Below are 20,812 nucleotides of genomic sequence, written 5' to 3'. Positions count from 1 at the left end.
CTCATCCTCCTCCCAAGGTGGAAAAATCTACAGGGGAAACCACCAGAGTGTTGCTGGGTACACACTGGTGGTACAGCACTAAGGTGCTCAGATGCCTGGAGTCATAAAAGCCTAAAAGATGGTAAAGACCAGCCATCCGGGCCTTCTGCGACAGGGCTGACCTCCAGGGCTCTGCTTACGGGCGGAACCTATGGGGTGAGTTACTACTTAGAACATACGATCGCCCCTGCCGAGATGCGGTATCTTCTCTCCGATTTCATTCTCAAAGCTCTATGTCGATGATACCTTTCCAATAACATACATGGTCTGCCCAGAAGGTATCCAGCCGTGTAATATGTGAGACATTTACTGATGAAGATACGAGAAACACCGTGCAGAGAACAATGACACCTCAGTCCCCTTCAAAGTGGACACCTTGAGACCTCAGGTTCCCAGTTGCCATCAGCTGCCCCGTCGTATTTTCCTGAACCTCACTGACAATCTGAAGTCCCTTTCAAAGGTGACTTTAGTTTTGGGAAAAGTCAGAAGTCACAGGGCACCAAATCTGGGCTGTAAGGGGCCGAGTCACTGGGTGATTTGATGTTTCACCAAAAACTCTGCATGAGACGTGATGCGTAAGTGGGCACGTTGTCGTGATGAAGCTGCCCGTCACCAGCTGCCCAAAGCTGCGGCCTTCTGAGTCACGTGAATAGTTTCCGTGGAGGAATGTTCAAGCATAACACAAAAGTTGATGCAGATTCGTGGTTCTACTCACTCAGTCATTTTGAATGTGACAGCCACACAGGACACATGCTCACTCCACAGTGTCTACCACCCCCACTGACTAGTACAGTGAAGTCGTCACTGTTCACGCATGCACATTCCAGTCCCCTCTCCTTGCCTGCCAGGTTACATCCATGTTGCACATACCGTCCTTGTCATATTAACAATGGCTGGACTTTCCCCGGACAAACCTCGTCCTTACCTCAAAACCCAACAGAAGTTGTGTAGTTTCCATTTACTGAAGCCGCACTCTGGTTCTGAGAGTCAGGAAATGCACAGTCTGGCAGGCCGGGAATGCAGTCTCCTCTCGCTGTGCGCAGCCGCACTGACGGACCGGCCTGGGCCATCATCTTCATCAGGTTTACGACGCCGGGTCTCGGACCTTCGATTTTGGACGCTGAGAATTTTCCTGTTTGTCCCAAACTGGTCATGAAACCAGAACAACTAGAGACTGGACTCCCCTCATCCGGGGGAAATGAGGGCACTAATCCAGACTAGCAGCCGGTTTCCAGGTCGGGGTGAGCTCTTTCTGGGGGAGAGGGAGGGGGGAGGGAGGAAGCTTTATTCAGCAGGTATAGGCTCATCCAGTGTATGTACTGAGATTCGGTGCAAGTTTCACTTGAAAAAGGGTTTTGCTGCTTTTTAAAAGTGTGTAAAGCACTGATATAAAATGGTTTTCCAAGGTCTCATCCAACTGTTGAATTATATTTTCGTTTTCAAAATTCCTTTATCCACCAAACGTGTGGGAAGTGCCCACCACGGGACAAGACTCTGTGCGGCACGCTGGTCCGACAGCGGACACTGTGCTAGCAGAAGCTCCGCCCTCCGGGGCCCTGCGGCTGATTTTCGCGGGAAATGGAAGAGTGACACAAATATCACAGGCAGAGTCGCCAAAAAATTCTATTTTACGTTTTCTCGGTGTTAAGATAAAATCACAAGGTTTCCTGAAACTCAGCGGGCACACCTTTCTTCCGTGGACACTGCCTTAGGTGTTCCTTCTGCTCTGCCCGATACTCAGAAGACAGGCTGAATAATGCAGACAAAGCCAGCTGTAATTTGCAAAATCACACCAGATTTTATTAAAATATACATAAATAACCCTCATTTTTCTGCATGTCGTCAGCGTGGGGAAGCCGAGTGGAGAACCAAGGGCAGGAGGAGGCGGGGAGACCGGTGGCCCGGCCCCGCCCACCGCCAGCAGCCCGAGAACGCCCCTGAGCGGTGTGCGCGCAGCTCCACACCGAGGTGCGTGGAATACACGTTGTCTGGGGTTGACGGCAGCCCTGAAATTCTGCTGTCCTAATTCCATCATTAGAAGCAAATGCTATGTGTTACCTACATACAGCACGTACTCACAGTGAAAAGGAAAGAAATGCCGAATTCACAGGAATACTTGCAAGGAAGACAAGAGAAACAGAAGTTTGCTGCTTAAAAAAATGCACTGATGTTACTTTTTATTCAACTAATTAGAATATATACACAAAAATGTGTATCATTGGTTGCTTTCAAAAAATTCTGTGTCCCATGAGAACTATGTAAACAGTGTAAAATGTTTCTACTGCATAACAAAAGAAGAAAAATCAGCATTCCCATGTAGTATTAGGAAAATAGTTAAGATAATTTGAAGATACAGTAAAACAAAATGAAGTATTACAGAACAGTCTTTTCATGATGCAGATTCATGGTCCAGAAGCAATACATTTCATACTTTCAAATACTTTGGTGTCAGTGAAATTAATTCATACAAAGCCAAAAAGACCACAAACCATGAAATCTCTAGTTTGGCTCTCACATTAACTGGAACTGCAGCGATGAGGCGACCTTGCAGCCACCCCCCAGAACCCCGAGGGAACCCTCCCCTGCGTTCCCCACCCCAGTGGCAGTGGGCGTGCTGCTGGAAGAGCTGCCGAGGGCTTCCGTGCGTCTCCTTCCCCAGCCGCGCGGCCGGCGACGGCTCCAAAGGCTTCACACAAACTCCGCTTCAACTTGGAGCACAAACGATCTCGGTTACTGCCTCTTAACAAACACAAATGACCCTACAGTAAAGCATCTCAGAACAATTCACATTTAAAGTAGAACATACATTTTTTTAATCATCTTTCTATAGTTTCTCAAGAAATCCATACTCGAATAAAAGAACATACTACAACAAAAAAAGCAAGCTTAACGGGACGGACCGTGGGCTTTTGGGAAACAGCAACAGCCATCTGCAGGCCACACGTCCTGCTGCATCACACACCGCTTTGACAGCTGTGCCACTGACGGACGGGAGGGGTGTCTACCCGCGTCATCCTGGTGGTTACGTTTCTCATCTACACCGTCAGAATGTGGCGCTGTGTCCACCATCTTTTTGTTCTGTGTTTTCCTTCCCACGAGTCCCTGCATCTGAGAATCACGTCTGAGCAACTGTCAATGCATCACTTCTGTCACCCATCACAGGAGCGAACCGGGAATGTCCTCTGAGGATTTTCTGAGCAATGACATTTACACTGTGGCTTTCTGGGGAGACAAGGAAGTCTTTGAAGGAGGAGAAGAATCCGTGGTGAACTTCACGAGCTCACAGTAAGAAAACAGTAACGCACGCCGCTCCTTCCGGAACCAGAAGAACATGCCGTCCGTACCGTGAAGTGCCCCCGGACAGCTCGGGCCAGAGCGCCAGCCCTCGGACGGGCCCTGGGCAGGGAGGGGACGCAAGTGCAGCCAGGGCCGCGCCGTGAGGCTAACTAGCAGGACATCTTCATAACGCAGTGAGTGTAGCAAGTAAAAGAAAGCTCTTGACGGGTTAACCTGGGGCCTTTTGAAGAACAGGAATACAGAGGAGTAAATGAGATGAACATGAAAGAACTCAGCAAACCGATCTCTGCTCGAGTGAACCACGTGTGGAAGAACTGTCGGTATTTTAAATTAATTACTTTATAGTATCAGGAGTGTACTGGGAGCTTAAATTCTTGCCTAAACTTTACAACAAAGTACATGAAGAAATAAAACAATGAACAGTATGCAAACTAAGTGTGCATGGTTCTTACTTTTTCATATTAGGTAATATTAAAGTTTGAGGACTGTGTAGTTTAGAGTTGTGTTCGTTTTGTGGGCAGAGCCTCTTGGGGAACTTAAATCATTTCAAAATTCATCTGGAATAATCGCCAAGACTATCAGCTACTGATAACCTGTACTGTCAGACAGTAAAAACTATAAAGTTACAGCAAAACACCATACTTCAATGAATCTAATGCAACATTATTTTATATACCGTGCAAAGAAAAGATGCCCAGGACAGGAAATCTAAAAGGAGACAGAGGCCTTCACAAAAAGTGAGGAAATCGAATGGCTACAACCTCAACGAAGGGTAAAAAAATAACCCTTCCCACAGAAGGGATGACAAAGAAGTTTTTTTACCTCCTCCTTAATTATGGGAAGAGGGGAAAATTTCCCTGGTATTTGAATTGATACACCCACCCTGTCCCGCCTGCAAATTTTGTGGTCTAAGTTCACACCACCAGCACAGTCCAACAAAATCTCAGAGAAATGAGCTCGGTAGACTCAGGTCGGCAGTGCCCCCCAGTGACCGGCTGCAGAACTGCAAACCACGCTGGGAAGAGCTCAGCTTCATCCAGGCAACAGCTGATTTCAAGATGCATTCCAATTTTAAAGATTCTAAAATGTGAAAAACATATAATTTGAAGTCAGTGAAATATGGCAGACAGATAAATAAGTCAATAAAACAGATGCAGAAAGACTAGAAAACAAATATTGGGCATATGCTAAAAAATGTCGAACAATAATAGCATATTACAAAAACATCAAGTCAATGACAAAAAAGTACATTATGGCACAGGCAAAAATGATTATTTAAGAAAAAAGTTAGATCCTTCTCTAAACCATATTCTTCTAACTATAAAGTCAAATGAAAACACCATTTAAGAAATTAAACAAATAAACATCATTAATAATCTTAAAATTTTAGCCAACTTATTTTAAAACCGTGCTCTCTACCCCTACCCCGCAAAAATATCCAAAGCGTTAGCAAAAATAAATGGCAAGTGTCAAACTGAAAACAAATACATTTTGCAATGGCAAAAGGTCATTATCCTTAAATATCACAATTATAAATGAGTAAGAAACAAAAATACCCCACCCCACACATCCGGAAAAATGAGCAAGTCAAAAATAGGCAAATTGACAAAACAATAAACACAAACAGCCAAATAAATACACCAAAAAAAAGCTCAGTTTCACTAGTAATGAAAATATAAAATAAAACAATTATATAACAATTTCTATCAGGTTGGCAAAGTTTTAAACAACAATTATGCTCAGTGTTGGCAAGGGTGCAGAAAAACTAGTACATATATTGATGATAGATGTAAAAATTGAGTCAACCTTTCTGAAATGTCATTTAGCGGTAAGTATAAATCAAAAAGCCTTTTAAAATGTGCAATATGCTTAGATCTACAATCCTGCTTCTAAGCAATTTATCCCAAACAGTCAGAAATGTATGCACAACACGTTAGAATTACTTATAATAGTGAAAATTGGAAAAATCACCTAAACACCCAACAATGTAATTTAGTAAATTAAACAACAAAATGGAATACAATGCAGCTATTAAATACCATGTACCACTGAAGCACTGTTTAGACTAGTAAAAAGATAATATAAACACCTATCATGAAGTGCTGGGAACCGCCCTGACTGGTATCAGAAGCTGAAAACCCCCCGCCTAGGCTAAGGCTAAGGGAACACCCTTGGAACCGTAAGCCAGCAAGGAGACAAAAGCTTATCTCCCTGGCAGGAATGCTGCTTCTGCTGCTTTATTCATAACTGAACCCCAAAAAGCTTGGTCAGTTAGCCAAAGACGGGTAAGATTCCCCACGGGGGGAACGACCTAAGCCAGGCACGATCACTTTGGGAGGCCCCCCCAAAAAAGGACTCGGGGGGCTGCAGCAAAAGAGGGTGACGGACCCTCGCTCCTCGGCTTTGACATAGCCTGAGTTCTCATCCTCTGGGAGAAAATCTCCTTATTGCCTCAGTTCCCGTGCTAAGCCTGAAACAATGACAGGGTGGTATAGCTCTGTGCTGAAAAGGGCAGATTCCCCGGGTGATCAGGCCTAAGAAAGAACATGTAAATTACTGTGAAACCTGCTTTGTTTAGAATGCTCTCAGTTGAATGAGAAGGGTCCAAGGAGGAAGTTAGTTTGTTCCTCAAAGTCTTACAGCTCTTTGACCCCGACTCAATAGACCAGCAGAGTTCCTTGTTTTCTATGGTTCCTTACTTCCCCCTGATAAGTACTGTACTTTACCTGAATTATTATGCAAAATGAGCCCAATAAAAGCAGGTATGGACGGTAAATCAGGGCGCTCCCCACTAGGGGGGGGTGGCCATTTCTGTCCCTACTTCCCCACAGAAACTAGTCTTGTCTCTGTGCATGTGTTTTTTCTCGCGTGTTTTTCGGCGAGCCATCCACAGCATTCCGTGGTCACTGCTGGCCGGTGACCCACATGCAACAATGAAGGAACAGGTTATACAGATTAGATTAGTTTAGCAGCCAGTGGAATACTATACTGCCATTAAAAAGGAAAGGGGGCTGCTCTTATGTCATGATAGAGTCTTCTCTCTCCTTGAAATACCTTCTTCCCAAGATATCCACCTGGCACTTAATCAAATGACACTTTATTTGTTGGGGTGTCCTTTGCCACCTTACATACAAAGGTACTGCCTCCCACCCTTACCCTACTGACCTAGTTATAACTGTCGGACACAATCCCACTGTTTGTTCACTGTCTGTCCTCCCGCAAGGGAAAGGAGGCCCCGGAGGGCAGTGACGTGTGTGGTCCACTGCTGCGCCCCCACTGCGGGCACAGTACCTGGCACTTAGCACCGCGTTCACCAGATGCTGGCGGATATGGGAAAGTCTCCAAGATACAAAGGTAATAACAATTTGTCTATTTAGCTATTATTTGCCTTTTAAAAAGGAACAAAAATCGTGTGTGTGTGTGAGTGTGTGTGTGTGAGTGTGAGTGTGTGTGTGTGTGAACACATCCTCAGACCATCAATGGCCCCATCAATGGGAAGGAAAATGGGGGAAGATCCTTCACTTCTGTCACTTAAAAGCTGAACAAACTGTAAGTGTAACTCGCTCGGAAGAACCAGTAAAAGTTATAAACATGCTTGCTAATACACACTGTAGGCTGTGGGGAAATTACACAGTATATTCTTAAGTGGAAAAAACAGGCTACAAAATAACAAATAATATAAAATATATGACACTTAAAAGGATTAACTTCTAACATTTTTAATTGGCAAGATTATAGGTGATTTCTGTTGCTTCTCATTCTTTTCTGTATTTTCTAATGTTTCTGTATGAGGCACTACTATTTTATAATTTTTAAGTTGCTTTTTAAACACACACAGCATTTGCTTAGAGTGTGACAGCACCCACCCTGGACCCTAGGACACGGTGACGCACTGCCCTGCTTCAGGGGTCCCCACTTCGAGCAGGGTGCCCTCTCCTGCGGCTCTCCGACCTCTCCCCGCCACCGGCCTCTCACCGTCCTCACCCTCCATCACTCCTTCCCTGCCCTTGTCTTTCCCTTCCTGTCTCACCCAGCGAAACCGTAGTCTGGTAAAACCAAGTATCTGCTCACTCTGAATGTCATCGAAGCAGTGGCACGTGGCAGGAAAAAGCCAGGCAATTGTGTTCACTGTATTCACCCCAAATCTTTTACCAGACTATCAAATGAGCATTCCTTCAAGCCGGCCATCCAACCCCACCACGTGTGGCCAGCACACTCCTTTTCCCCCTCTCTGAGACGGGCATCTCTCTGCCCCTCTCCCCCGGCCCTCTCAGGCTCTGCACTGGCTGCCTTCCCCTCCCACACTCCCGAGAGGAAGTCAAGGTGACCAGAGAAGCCCCTCGCTGGGACACCAGCAATTTCACCCCCCCGCCCTAGTGGTGTCCGCGGCCTGTCCACCTTCCCCTGGCACCACGTGAAGATGCATCCTGGCTCCTCTTCCAGGGCTGAGCCCTGCAGGCTGCCCTGGCCCATCCCACTGCCTTTCCAAGTGTGTTCTCCAACAATGACCCCTTCTTGCTCTCGAATTACCAGTTTCCCTCCACACCAAGCCCCTGCCACTAGTAAACAAGCACACCTGAGTGTCACCCACGTCCCCGTCTCACCCCTGTGACCCTTCCCAGCACAACTCTTTCCTCCCCGGTCCTTCACCTCGCCTCAGTCCGCTCCCCCTCTGCTCAAGGTCGCCCGTGATGGACGTCCAAGCCCTCTGCAGGACCACGGCAGATTCTTGGTCCTCCTCTCACTGGCCCCCTCAGCAGCGTGTGCCTGGTTGCCCAGGCTCCCCTGGAGGTGGCCTTCTCTCGGCTGCCCCGAGATCACAGAGCCCTGCACTGCCCTTCCAGTCCCTGGCTCCCCCTCCTCCGCAGAGCCCCCTCTCTTCCCCACACGCTCCTCCTAGGTGGGCTCACCCAGTCTGCGCCTTCAAAGGGCAAGCACATGCTGGTGAGTCCACAGGTGTTATTCTCATCTCTGGGCTTTCTTCTGTGCTTCGGGCCAACTGCTGGCTGAACAGAGCAGAACTACTGATTTCTCATCCCGCGCATGGCACCCCCAACACCTTCCAGAAGCCCTCCCTGGAAAAGGTACCACCATCTACCCAGCTGCTCACATCAAAACCCCAAGAACAATATTCCACAATGAGCTCGTCAGTAAGTCCTAAACAACTCTAAAGAGAAACCTCCAAAAGGGATCTGAACTGAACCCCCTTCGACCATCCCTACCACTACACCCCCAGTCAGAGTCTGCCTTCCTCCCTCCTGACCCAACACTCCACCCTCCAACCCACACCCAGAGCAACGTTTCTCAAGTAGAAACCCAATGGTGTCACCTCTTCAAGACCCCCCACGCGTCCATTTCACCCACTTAGGGTAAAATGCAAGTGTGTTACCAGTCCCCTCCTAACCACGCCCACTGCTTCCGACTCCCCGCCCCGCCCCCCTCCCTTACTACCCTCTGGCTATCCTGGTCCCTCACACCTGAGGCATCTGTTCCCATCTCATGACCTTTGCGGCTGCTCTTCTTTCTGCTTAGGTCGCTCTTCCCCTTATCTTCAGACGGCCACCCTTCTTCCCATTGTTCAAACTTCAATTCAAGGGTCGCTAAGTCAGCAGGGCCTTCCCCAGAAGCCACCGGGTCACTCTCCACATCCTATCTTACCTTTTATCTGTTGGCATCACCCAACCAATGAACCCTTCCTGTTACAAAACGAAAGTAAACCTCTACTTGTTTAAGGAATTTTGACTTAGGTTCTATTATCTACAACCAAAGAAACCCCTAGCTAATGTTACCGAGAATCTATTTTTAAGAAAAACTGAAATTAAAAGAACTCAAATTCTGTGTAGAATTAGAAGATCACAACAAGTCAGAAATGTACACTGTTTACTAATTCCCTTCCTTTACTGTCTAGTCTAAATTTTTAAATAAAAAAGCACCCGAAGAAACAGAAACAAGAAGAAATTACGGTCAACTCCACAAACAGGACTTCAGAATGAAGCATTCAGCATCTCTACACACACAACACAGGTAAACTCACACGGGGAGGCTGAGCTCATTCAGAATCTACACACACAACACGGGTAAACTCACACGGGGAGGCTGAGCTCACTCAGCATCTACACACACAACACGGGTAAACTCACACAGGTAAACTCACACGGGGAGACTGAAGTCCAGTCAATGCTGGGGCTGCTCTGGGCTAATGTCCATTGTCCGATAAATTTCTTTAAGCAATAACAGGGCAGTATCTTCAGATTCCCTATCAAAAAAAAAGTACGTTTACTTAAAAGACAGTCAGTAGAAATCAATCTCTGTGCTTAACGATGGAAAACGCGGCTCTTGCCGCACTCAGCGCACCCAAGGGTGAACGCAATGACAGCAGCGTAATCTCCAAGCTGCCCTTACAGAGTGGGCGGAGACCCTCAGCTCCAGAACAAGCACGCTGCGCCCTCCCGAGTGAGGGGCACACGAAGGGGTGGCTCTTCTGAGGCCCCCTCGCCCCCGTCACCCCGTTCTGTGACAGGCATCCCTGCGAAAGCAGTGCGCGAGTGTCCAGGGCCTTGGTCCAAGGCAGATGACTTGCTGCCATCTTGTGAGTAACTCAGCTAAATAAGGGCAACCCTGACTCGGGACATACGGGTGCTCGAGTTAACACTGCGTAGCATGATGGACCCGCCGGACAGCCTCGCTAGAGCCGACCCTGCCTCCCGTGCCAGCGCCTCAAGGCCACGTGAACGTCACCAGAGACGAAAACACTTACCAGTAGCATAAATGGCTCTGAAGGGCGAAAAGGTACTCGTTAAAGCTCTCTATCGGCTTTTCCTGAAGGACGTAGTCAATGCGGCGGCCTCCGTTTAGCATTCCGACCTTCCCTAAGCAGTCCTCGTCCTTGGAAAAATCTGGGCTTTCAACAATCTTTTCTGCTAGAATTTAAACCATTTCAACATCAAAGTCAATCACATGATCACTTTCCTTTGACTTTAGCTGACTTACTGGGCTCAACGAGACCATTGCCTGACACACGCAGCAACCCGGGGAGCTACCCGGCTCGTTCCCATTCCTCCAGAGAGCCAGGGGAAGGGGCTGGTCACCCCAGAGAGGGGAGAACGAGCCAAGGAGCTGACAGAGGTTTGGAAGAAAAGGGGTGAGAGAGCATTGCAGAGAGAAAAGAAACAGAATTAGAATCTGAAAAAATCAAGCACATCACGGCACAGCGACCCGACATTGCGGTCAAGTCCATAGCAACACAGTTAAACGGCAGCATCAGAAAAGAGCATTTCCCAGCGTAGGTGTTCCAATTGCCCGAATACAAACCTGGTTCTCACTCTGATGTTACACTCTGGCCTTAGGAATCTCAATACAATTATAACCTTGAAGAGTAAAAACGTTCAGCAACTGCCAGGCAGAATCAGGTAGTTGCAAAAGGGACGGCACATTCTGAAGTGTAATTTATCATAAAAGATTTTCCTTTATAGGGAGAGTCTTTACATTTTAACAAAAAAGGCTAGAGGACAAACATCATTAAATTATTTATGTGTTCTGTTGACAAGGAACATTTGGAAGCACTGGAAAAGGCCTCAAGTATCAGATTTACCTTCAACGACTCGCTTTTCCTCTTCTTCCTCGATCTGATGGGCCACCTTCTCCAGTTCCTCTTGCAACTGAGCAGAAGAGGTGTGGGCACGAGCAAACTCGTTTAGCGTCTGCCACGCGCTTTTCAAAGAGCTGATGAAGCCCTGCTTCAAATCGGAGCCCATGCGGGAGAGGCTTTCTTTCAGCTCTGAAGAGGTTAAAGCAACACACCAAGTTGTTATTAGCCGGCGGGTAAAATTCTGCACCAGGAAAATGACAAGTTCGCATGATTCTCAAGGAGGCGACACCCCTCAGTGCTCCCTTAAACACCAGGCACACGGAGCATCTCAGCCAAACCCTCAACACGTTAAAATGTTCTGGAGTCTCACCCCTTTCATCCTTGTAATGACTAAACTTGACGCAACCACACCTATACATCTGCTCTCTCCAAAAAGAGTTCAATGCCATAAAGAAGTAATTAAACACCTGCATGTGATTTTTTCTCACTGGAAGTCAAAAAGTAGACCCCCAAATTGAAAAGATGCCTTTTTCTAATCTGTAACAGTGAAATGATTTCGGAAATGTGAAAAGCACAATTAAACTTCTAATTTAACAAGGAAGAAACTCCTACCCTTTCACCTTTTCTACTGTTGTCTAATAATTCCTATTTGAAATCAACGTCTTTGAATAGCAAATTTCTTGTTTTAACTCCCAAGAGTTAAACATTTTTTTAAAGCATCATAAAAACAACAAAAAATAAATAAAGGAAAGAGAACTTTTCAATAAGAGCGCATGATCACTTTTCCTTCTTTTAAACCTGCAGATAATATACAACATTAATAGACATAAGAAAAACTTAAACCCCACTTAGAATTATCATCAATCCATATGTTAAATGAGTTTATTTAAAGGAAAAGTCTGTCCAGTTAGCAAGAAAATTTTTAAAAGCCCTCTTAACTTCAAAAACATCAAACTTATTTTCTGATGGTTTGGTCAGTTCAAATGTTACTCTACTTCTCAATTCCCAAAATTTTAATCACACTCTATGAAAATCTACAAGGTCTGTCCAGAAAAAGTCCAACCATTGTTAATACAATGAGAACGGTTTGCAAGACACTGATGAACCTGGCAGCCAAGGAGCGTGGACTGGAATGCACATGCGTGAACAATGAGGACTTCACTGTACCAGTCAGTGGGAGCGGTAGATGCTGTCGAGTGAGCATGTATACTGTGTGGCCGTTGCATTCAAAATGACTGAGAGAGTAGAGTAATAAATCTGCATCAAATTTTGCATCAAGCTTCAACATTCTTCTGCGGAAATTATTCAGGTGATTCAGAAGGCCGCAGCTACGGGCAACTGGTGACTAGCAACTTCATCACGACAATGTACCCACTCCTGCATCACATCTGGTGCCGTTTTTTGGCAAAACATCAAGTCACTCAGGTGACTCAGCCCCCGCTCCAGCCCAGGTTTGATGCCCACTGACTTCTGGCTCTTCCCAAAACTAATCACCTTTGAAAGGGAAGAGATTTCAGACCATGGATGAAATTCAGGAAAATACAATGAGGCAGCTAATGGCAATTGGGAGAACTGTGTTGAGGTTGATCCCTACTTTGAAGGGGTCTGAGGCGTCATTGTCCTGTGTACAATGTTTCTTGTATTTTGTTCAATAAATGTATCTATTTTTCATAGCACATGGCTGGATACTTTCTGCACAGACCTCACAGGTACCACATCACTTTATTACCATTTTCCCCTCCTTCCTAAATATTTCAGCAATTGGAATGTCATCAAGGATAAAGTCATCAAGGAGAAGAACTCAGTCATAACTTGCTTTACAGCTTTTTCCAAATATTTAGTAAACAAGTTCTAAACACAGTAGGCACTTAACATTAACTCCGTAAGAAAGGACTTAGTGTTAAAATTTTTGTAATTCATTACAAATGACAGATTAAAAAACAACAAGGAAATAAGTTTATAATATTTGCTTTTTACCTAAATGAAGCCTTTTTCTGCCTTTGTGATGTGGAATGAGAACGGCTTTTAGGTCCAAATCTGGAACAATCATGGGTTCTAGTCTGTACGCCACTGGATCGAGCTGTAAATAGAAAAATTAAAATTTATGAAAAGCTAGTTTATTTTGAGTTATATACCTTAGTTGGGCAAAAAAACAAAGACTGACAAACCAGATATTTTGATTTTTTTACACCTATTCAAATATTGGTAATTATAAGAAGACTTTCAAGTTTGTGGGTAAAATAACTGTATTTGCTTGAAGAAAAGCTTTTTGGTGGAAAAGGCTGGAACACACCGTACTGCACCTACTGGGACCGGGAGCCGGGCTGCACGAAACCCAGACCAGCATTGACTCCTGAAGGAGCAGGATGAAGGGCGCAGGCTCTTCGCCTTCTCCACGGCAGGAAGCTAACTCTGCTCACTCACCGGATGGTAAATGTTGAAGAACCCTTTGCAGGTGGGAAGTCTGTAGCTCTCCTCTATCCGATCCACTCCTCGAATAGTGAGAAACACACCAATTGGAGACCCCAAGGCAAAGAAAATCTCTGGTTCAAAGTCTAACGGGCTGTAAACGACAGACACCTAGAAAGAACCAAAGAGCGATAAACGATGATCATTCCAATGATCATGAGTTGATCATTGAGTTGAAAATATCTTAAATGAAAAATACATTAAATACAGAACATCATAGCTTAGCATAGCCTTCCTTAAACATGTTCTGAACACTTACATGAGCCTACAGCTGGGCAAAATCATCTAACACAAAGCCTGTTTTATAATGAAGTGTTGAATATCTCATGTAATTTATGTGAAAACACAAAACACCACATCCAGAACACACTGGCCGTTTGCCCCCGCGCCTGCGTGGCTGCCTGGGAGCTGCACCCGCTGCCACTGCCCAGCACAAGAGAGTGTCCCAGCACACACCGCTAGCCCAGGAAAAGACCAAAACTCTAAATTCAAAGTAAGTTTCTAGCACATGCACATCACTTCCAAACTATCATCACGTTGAACCTTCGTAAGTCGGGGTTGTCTGTACTAGTGAGGGAGCTGGTCTTACAAACTGCCAGGGGAAATGCCAACTGCCACAGCCCTTCAGGCCGCAAGTGGCACCAACTACCAACATTTCCACGTGCACATCCTTTGGCCCAGCTAACCTTCTCCTACTTATTTAACAGAAAAAAGAACAAAGAATGTGCACAGAGAAACTGGTTTAAACTGTTCATCACTGGATCGCTTAGAGGACTAAAAAATTTAGTTGATTTTTAGTAAATTTAGCTAATCAAGCGGTTGCCGGTTCATTCCCAGTCAGGGCACGTGCCTGGGCTGCAGGCCAGGTCCTCAGCTGGGGGTGCGCGAGAGGCAACCAATGGATGTTTCTCTCCCTCTCTTCCTCCCTCCCTTCCCTTCTCTCTAAAAATAAATAAAATCTTTTTAAAAAATGAAGTTGTAGAAAAATACTTACTGACATGAAATATATTCATAATACAGCTGCCCCTCCAATGTGAGTTTTAACTACATGGGTGCCCTTACACACGGGTTTTTTCGATAAATACTGCAAATATATGCTCTCTTCCTTACAATTTTCTTAACATTTTCTTTTCTCTAGCTTACTTTAAGAACACAATATATAATAGATATAAAATACGTGTTAATCGACAGTTTATGTTATCAGTAGGGCTTTCGGTCCACAGCAGGCTACTCATGATGACGTTTAGTTTAGGGGGAGCCAGACTTCAACCACATGGAAGGCGGGTGCTCCAACCCCCAAGTAAAACACTGTATGTACTATTTTCCCATTTTTGTTAAAATATGTAAGTAAATATATGCTCAAATAAAAGACTACCAGGCCTTTCCAAACAGCAAATGGTAATTAGTTCTGGTTACAGAAATTCTGAGATTATTTTTTAATCTCTTTGCTTAATGAGTATTTCTTGGCACCGAATGATGCGCACCGTTGCTACGGTGTGGACTGCCCAAGAACCATCTGGGTAACAGATCCCACGTGCCCACCTCAGCCCACCCGACACGGAGGTGGCATGTGACCTGAGCTGGGTCCATCAACCAGTGCCCCATTCCCCAGGCAACAAGAATTGGTCCCAAATGGACTTGTGACTTAAAGTGGATCAAGTAAAATACCTTCCTGAAATTGTCTAACAGGACCTACTACTAGGGCAGCTTCCCTTTCTTGTGACCACACAGCTGTACATGAGCTCAAAGCCACGGACACCCATGACTCCAGGGTCTCGAAGCACGCCAGGCCCCAGAGAAAGGCGCACAGCGAGGGTCCTGGTGGCAGGGAGGCCCTGGTCCCACCCATTGCCTCCACCCTGATCCTGCCCAGTGAGGGGAGGAAATACCTGCCTCCACTTGCTTGAGTCTGTTCAAATACGCTCATGTTTTTAGAGACATTTTAAAAGGCAGTCTTTATCAATGAATTGGGCTCAAAAGCTTGAACAAGCTATAGCGAACATCCAGTTTCATTTTCTGCCTTCTTGACACCAGTCATGAATTCACTTATGATAATGGAACCTTATTTATAAAAATAAACATCCTGAAAATAACATCCAAAACACTTTCAGACTTCTCAGCCATTAAGATACAGGCGTATCAAAGTATATTATTAAATGCAGAATTTTCAACTATTTGATTGATTTTTCCCCAGGGAAAGGACTAAGAGTACTAAACACACATAAACGGAGTGAATACCGCAAGCTCCTCCCCCAGGAACTTCGGTGTATCCGAGCATCACCTTCTAACCACGGCCCTGCTGCCGCCGGTGGCTACGGGGGAGTCAAGCTACAAAACTGGGTGGTGAGAAACTGCAGCAAACGCAACTTGGAAAGTTAGAGGATTCAACCCCCTACTTTGAACATCATAAAGGGAGTATACAGGCTGTATTCAAACCGGTTTTCTCTACCCCCCTACACATGTGGAGTGACTATGTAAAGAATTTGGAGAAACGTGACCATAACGAAGACACGGGACGCCCACATAAAGCGCGCAGCCCCGGGCAGACGCGCACCCACCTGTCCGGTGCCGACCTCGAAGGACTCGTAGCTGACGTGCACAGACGAAGCAGAAGCGCCAAGCGGGGGTTTCCTCCTGGACGCCGTTTCCTTCGGTTTCTGGGCGCCGTCCTCTGGTCCCTTTGCCGACGCCACCATCATCGCCCTCTTTTCTGAGGCCGCTTTCTTCTGTTCCTGTGAAATGCCAACATTTGATTAACACAACCTCGAGGAAAGAAGTCCATGTATGAGCTATCACCACAAAACATGCTATCTCAATGGTAAGGGACGACTAGTAATTTCTTAAGCACAACAATCATATTGTGGCATCAGAGAAATGTCCCTTTTAGAGGACACGTACTAAAGATTTATGAAAGAAGTGACATTATATCTATAATTTCCTTTAAAATTCTTAAGAAAAAAAGATTAAGAGGCAATGAAAAAAATACAGCAAAGTAGCTACAATTCAATCTAAACACTGATTATCATTATACTGTTCATAATACTTTCCCACAGTTTTAATAAAAAGTTTAAAAATGTCAACGTCTTCCTTTAAGATCTCCACTTTAGACTGACAGTTCAGAAATACTATATCATTTTTAAATGCTACTTCTAGAAAGATGTGTAACTTAGGAGAAACTTCTCCACTCAACACCGTGTCTGCACGCAGCCACCGACACGCCCCCTCAAAAGCATCTGGGGAGGGTGAAGAGGCACACGGTGTTATGCTCACACGACAGACTAACGCTCAGAAATAAAGGAACGATTCCACAACTCGGTGAACCTCAGAAAGGGTATGTGGAGTAAGAGAAGCCAAGTACAAAAGAGTACATACACAGTGTTCGTTCTACTACACAGAAGAGGCAAAACTTTCAACGGTGGCAGAATCACAGCAGCAGATGCACGGCAGGAGGAGCTGACTAGAGAGAAGCATGAGTAACAGAATGTGCCATTGCTTGTTTCAGGTCGTGATTACAAAGGAGCAGAAACTGTCAGAACTTACTGCCACAAACACTTAAGATCAATTATGTCCACATTTCTATAAGCGAGCAAGAGCTTCGGGAGCATTATGGAACAGGAGTATCAAAAAACCAGATGAAGCCCACTCACGCTGGCATGTCATCACCCCCCGATACAGCAGCAGCAGCACCGCCTGGGGTGTGAACAGCTGTCATGGGTGGGCGTGGCCACTCCCCACAAGTACATGCTCTAGTGGCCCCCAACCCCCAGGCTGCGAATGACTGTGTCAGTCTCTGTCTAAAGTGACTGAAAATGCCCACACAAAACAGCTGGCCAAATCAGTCTTACCTGTCAAAGACTTCCAAATACCATATTTTGCCATGTACAATGTACTCCCATGTACAATGCACACCCACATTTTTGAGCGCATCATGCACAAGATTATTATTATACCCAGGGTATATAACCATTGCACCCATGTATAAGGCACATGCTTATTTTTCCCTCAAATATCTGGGCAAAAAAAAAGTACACATTATACACAGCAAAATGCAGTACTAGGAAATCCAACTGGTTATTCACCAGGCAATTCAGAAGAAAGAAAACTCCCTGCCGGCCAGCTGAGAACTGACTCCACAGTGAACGTTCTGGAAGGTGCGTCTCTGCCCTTGGACGGCAGCCCGGGATTAACTCCGAAACCCTAAACGAAGAACGTGTCCGGGGTCTGCAGTTCCAACTCGCCTCCTCCTTCGGAAGTGCGTCCCATCACAGTCTCAGAGCCCACTCCGAGCTGCGGAGAGAGCTGTCTAGATAGGCCGCAAACTGCCCCGTTGCAAGCTGTTTTGTTTCCCCTAGACTCATGCGGTGATTATGAAAACATCATACACATGCCTATCAATGCTCCCAACATTAAAACTCCTCCTTTTCAAAAGGAAATCACTAAGATAGTTTACGAAGGGGAAAAAAGCACTCAGACTACAAATACTTGATGTCCATATTATAAACTAATTGGCCAATTTTGGTCCCGTTATTTTAGTTCCATTAAATCAATAGGATACACCATATTATCTAATTATTGATCAGGCAGCACCTTGTTATCTATAAAAAACAAAGAGCGATCAATGGCAACATGGCTGTGAAAATGTCATGGTTCATTCAGAGGCAATTACTTCTGAATTTAAAAAATAAGATCACTTTTTTGATTTATACTCCTTTCAAAATATTTCCATAATGCCGTAGTTCATATATGCAAGCAACTGTAGTGTATGAACCAGACTCCGTCCACAAGTTTTCCAAGAACAGTAAGATGCTTTCCTGCTGTTCCTTCTTCTAGTACAGAATACAGGGAAGGAAACAGCAACTCGTTTCTGGTTTTTGTTTTTGTTTTTGTTTTTGCCAACTTGTGCCTCACCAGGAGAAAAATGTTCATGGAAAAACCAAGGAGTCAGTATGTTTAAAAATGCATTTATTATAGAAACATTTGGTCAGGGCTAAAATTTTATAAGGAGTTTATAGCACGTATATTTTAAAATGTCTAAAGTGAACGTTAAGATTTAGACTAAACAGGTGATTTGGTGCTACATCATAATTGGTGATAGAATTAATAAGCAGGCCAGCATTTCATGGTGGTCATTTAAAAGCATCATGACTTTCACGGCCGTAAAAACAGGTTTGAGACCCACTGCCTTGCAAGACAAAATCCAGACTCCCACACCTGCCATGCGGGCCCTCAGGACTCCCTGCTCTACCTTGCTCTCAGCTCGCCTTCGGTATCAGCTGCAGGCCCATGCCTGGCAGGCCACGTCCCCTGATCCTGATCCTACCCACCCCTCAAGCTCAAGCACCAACATCTCGGGGAAAGTCCTCTCTTACCAGCCCCAGTCCCTTCTCCCCTGGCCAGAACTGCCACCCTCTCCTGGCTCAGACAGCCTGGACGGCACGCTGTCACGGGACTGATGTGGCATCATTTGTGGTCAAATCTCTCCCTCTAGCTAGACACAATATCCTCAGTCATCTCCACATTCCAAGAATCAAGCACTGTGCCTGACCCCAAAGATACATTTATAAAATGTTAACTAACTCAATTGCTTAAGCTAATCACAACAAATCAGTCCTATGACCACAGTCATATTACATAAATGGCCTATGTTACATTTCAAAGAAATAACACAAATAAAAGAAACAGGAGTTCAAAAATGGCCCTGGCTGGTGTTGCTCAGTGGACTGAGTGCTGGCCTGTGAACCAAAGGGTCACCAGTTCGATTCCTGGTCAAGACACATGAGCTAAGATTTATTGGGTGTTAGTCTTCATATGCATTACTTCATCCTCACTCCAACTCTATCAGGAAGGTACTGTCATTCCCATTTTAGGAATAAAGGAAACTAAGAAACGGAAAAGGTAAACAAATTTCTCATGAATATGTAGTTAATAAGTGGTTGAACTGGGCATCAGGGTAATCAACTCATCCATCTGTCCAAGATTTACCCAGTTTTTGCACTAAGAAATTCCCATTTTACAAATAAAAAGTCCTTTTTCAAGGGAATTCTCAGTCCCAAGGAAACTGGGTGGCCAGTTACCCTAACTGGAATTTAAATCCGGTTCTGACAGACTCCCAAGTCTGAGCGTCCATCAACCCCACAACCGTGTCCCGGGGCGGGGCACACTAGCTGGCCTAACGGGGCGGCAGTAACGAAACCTTCCAAAACACACACAGACTAGTCGCGGGTGAGTTTTCTTTTCTTTGGGGGCAGAGATGACCTTTACCAGTTTGACGGCTTTATGCTTTACAAAGTTAGCTATCTTCTTTCTGGGTCCCAGAGGTATTCCCATTTCCTTCAGATCATCAACTGTACACATGAGCTTAAAAAAAAAAAACAAACACGCACGTTAATTAGTCTACTGGCAGAACGAACCTGAAAAACGATTATAAAAAGAAACTACACACCTAATAAAAAGAAACTACACATCTAAAGCAATCTAAGATTCACTCACTTTTTTTAACAGTATTTTTTTGTTTTTAAATCACGGATTTAGACTGTAAAATCTTAGCCCTCCACATCCAAATCATTGTATCACTTTTTTAAACAGAAAATACATGCATGATGTACAAATTCAAAAGCTACAGGAAAGCTGAAGTCTTGAAGTCTCTCCCCTGCAGTCCTGCCCCAACCACCCGACCCAGCCCCCTCAGCAGCAGCTGCTGGAGATTCGCTCTCCTTCCACAAAGATACCTTACACATACACAGCATCTGCATGCTTTTCTGTGTGTGGGGGGGGGGGGGGGCACTACACAAACAGGACTGAACTTTTTGGTCCTTGCACGTGACGTGCCTAAGAGATCCTCTCACTGGTACCTCTGACACTGCTCATTCATTCAACGGCTACACGGCACACCATCACATAGATGCACCACAAATAACCCCACTCGTGCCCGACTAGTGGACACAAAAGGGGTTTCTGAGGTTTTGCCAGTGTGAACAGTGCAGTACCCTTATGCATCTTCTTGAGTGAATATTTCTTTACAGGAAATATTCCTGGCAGTGCATATGCTGGGACACAGAGCATATTTTAAAAGATACTGGAAAACTGCCCTCCAGAGAGATTTACACTGTTACCAACAGTATGTAACAGTGCCTACTTCCCCTCATCCTAGCCACACAGTATACAGAGTAGGGCCAAAGTGGGTTTACAGTCATTCCTCTGGAACATAAATAATTAATAAATAATAACAAAAGTAAGCTATGTTTCATATAGTCACAAACTGTAAACATACTTTCTCTCCCACACTGTATTAGCAAACTATTTCTGCCAAACTGATAGGTTAAAAAAAATCTCATTGCACTTTTATTTGTATTTCTCCTATGAGATTTAGTATGGGAAGCCATGTTTCTTCTCTGTGTATCATCTGTTCCTATTCTTTGC

The 20,812-nt window shown here is 45.0% G+C and overlaps 1 protein-coding gene and 1 long non-coding RNA gene across 5 annotated transcripts in view; one reads left to right on the top strand and one right to left on the bottom strand.

Annotated features, from left to right (window-relative positions):
* Positions 1-2,182: 2,182 nt before the first annotated feature.
* The window catches only part of LOC114497814 (SEC23 interacting protein), a 37,534-nt gene continuing 18,904 nt past the window's right edge, over positions 2,183-20,812 (bottom strand). Inside the window, exons 12-20 of one of the 4 annotated variants that reach the window (XR_004903506.1) lie at positions 19,655-19,750; positions 15,952-16,125; positions 13,349-13,504; positions 12,902-13,004; positions 10,928-11,113; positions 10,094-10,256; positions 9,491-9,592; positions 7,987-8,044; positions 3,129-4,416 (exon numbers count right to left, since the gene is read on the bottom strand). Coding sequence is in view for 3 of the 4 variants with exons in the window: in XM_028513741.2 (XP_028369542.1) it covers positions 9,511-9,592; positions 10,094-10,256; positions 10,928-11,113; positions 12,902-13,004; positions 13,349-13,504; positions 15,952-16,125; positions 19,655-19,750 (960 nt within the window). In the remaining variant the exon portion in view is untranslated. Of the gene's footprint in view, positions 4,417-7,986; positions 8,045-9,490; positions 9,593-10,093; positions 10,257-10,927; positions 11,114-12,901; positions 13,005-13,348; positions 13,505-15,951; positions 16,126-19,654; positions 19,751-20,812 lie in introns of all 4 variants that reach the window. The other 3 variants (XM_028513741.2, XM_036027394.1, XM_036027395.1) reach the window with 3 other exon arrangements.
* On the top strand, positions 9,354-10,120 carry LOC118500923. Its single transcript, XR_004903509.1, has 3 exons — positions 9,354-9,413; positions 9,481-9,606; positions 10,097-10,120. It is a non-coding gene; the product is annotated as an uncharacterized LOC118500923 (long non-coding RNA).

The sequence above is a fragment of the Phyllostomus discolor genome, chromosome 5 (genome assembly GCF_004126475.2).
Source record: "Phyllostomus discolor isolate MPI-MPIP mPhyDis1 chromosome 5, mPhyDis1.pri.v3, whole genome shotgun sequence".
Lineage (NCBI taxonomy): Eukaryota > Metazoa > Chordata > Mammalia > Chiroptera > Phyllostomidae > Phyllostomus > Phyllostomus discolor.
Note: the sequence above shows the minus strand (reverse complement) of the source record. Positions and strands in the feature narration are given on the sequence as shown.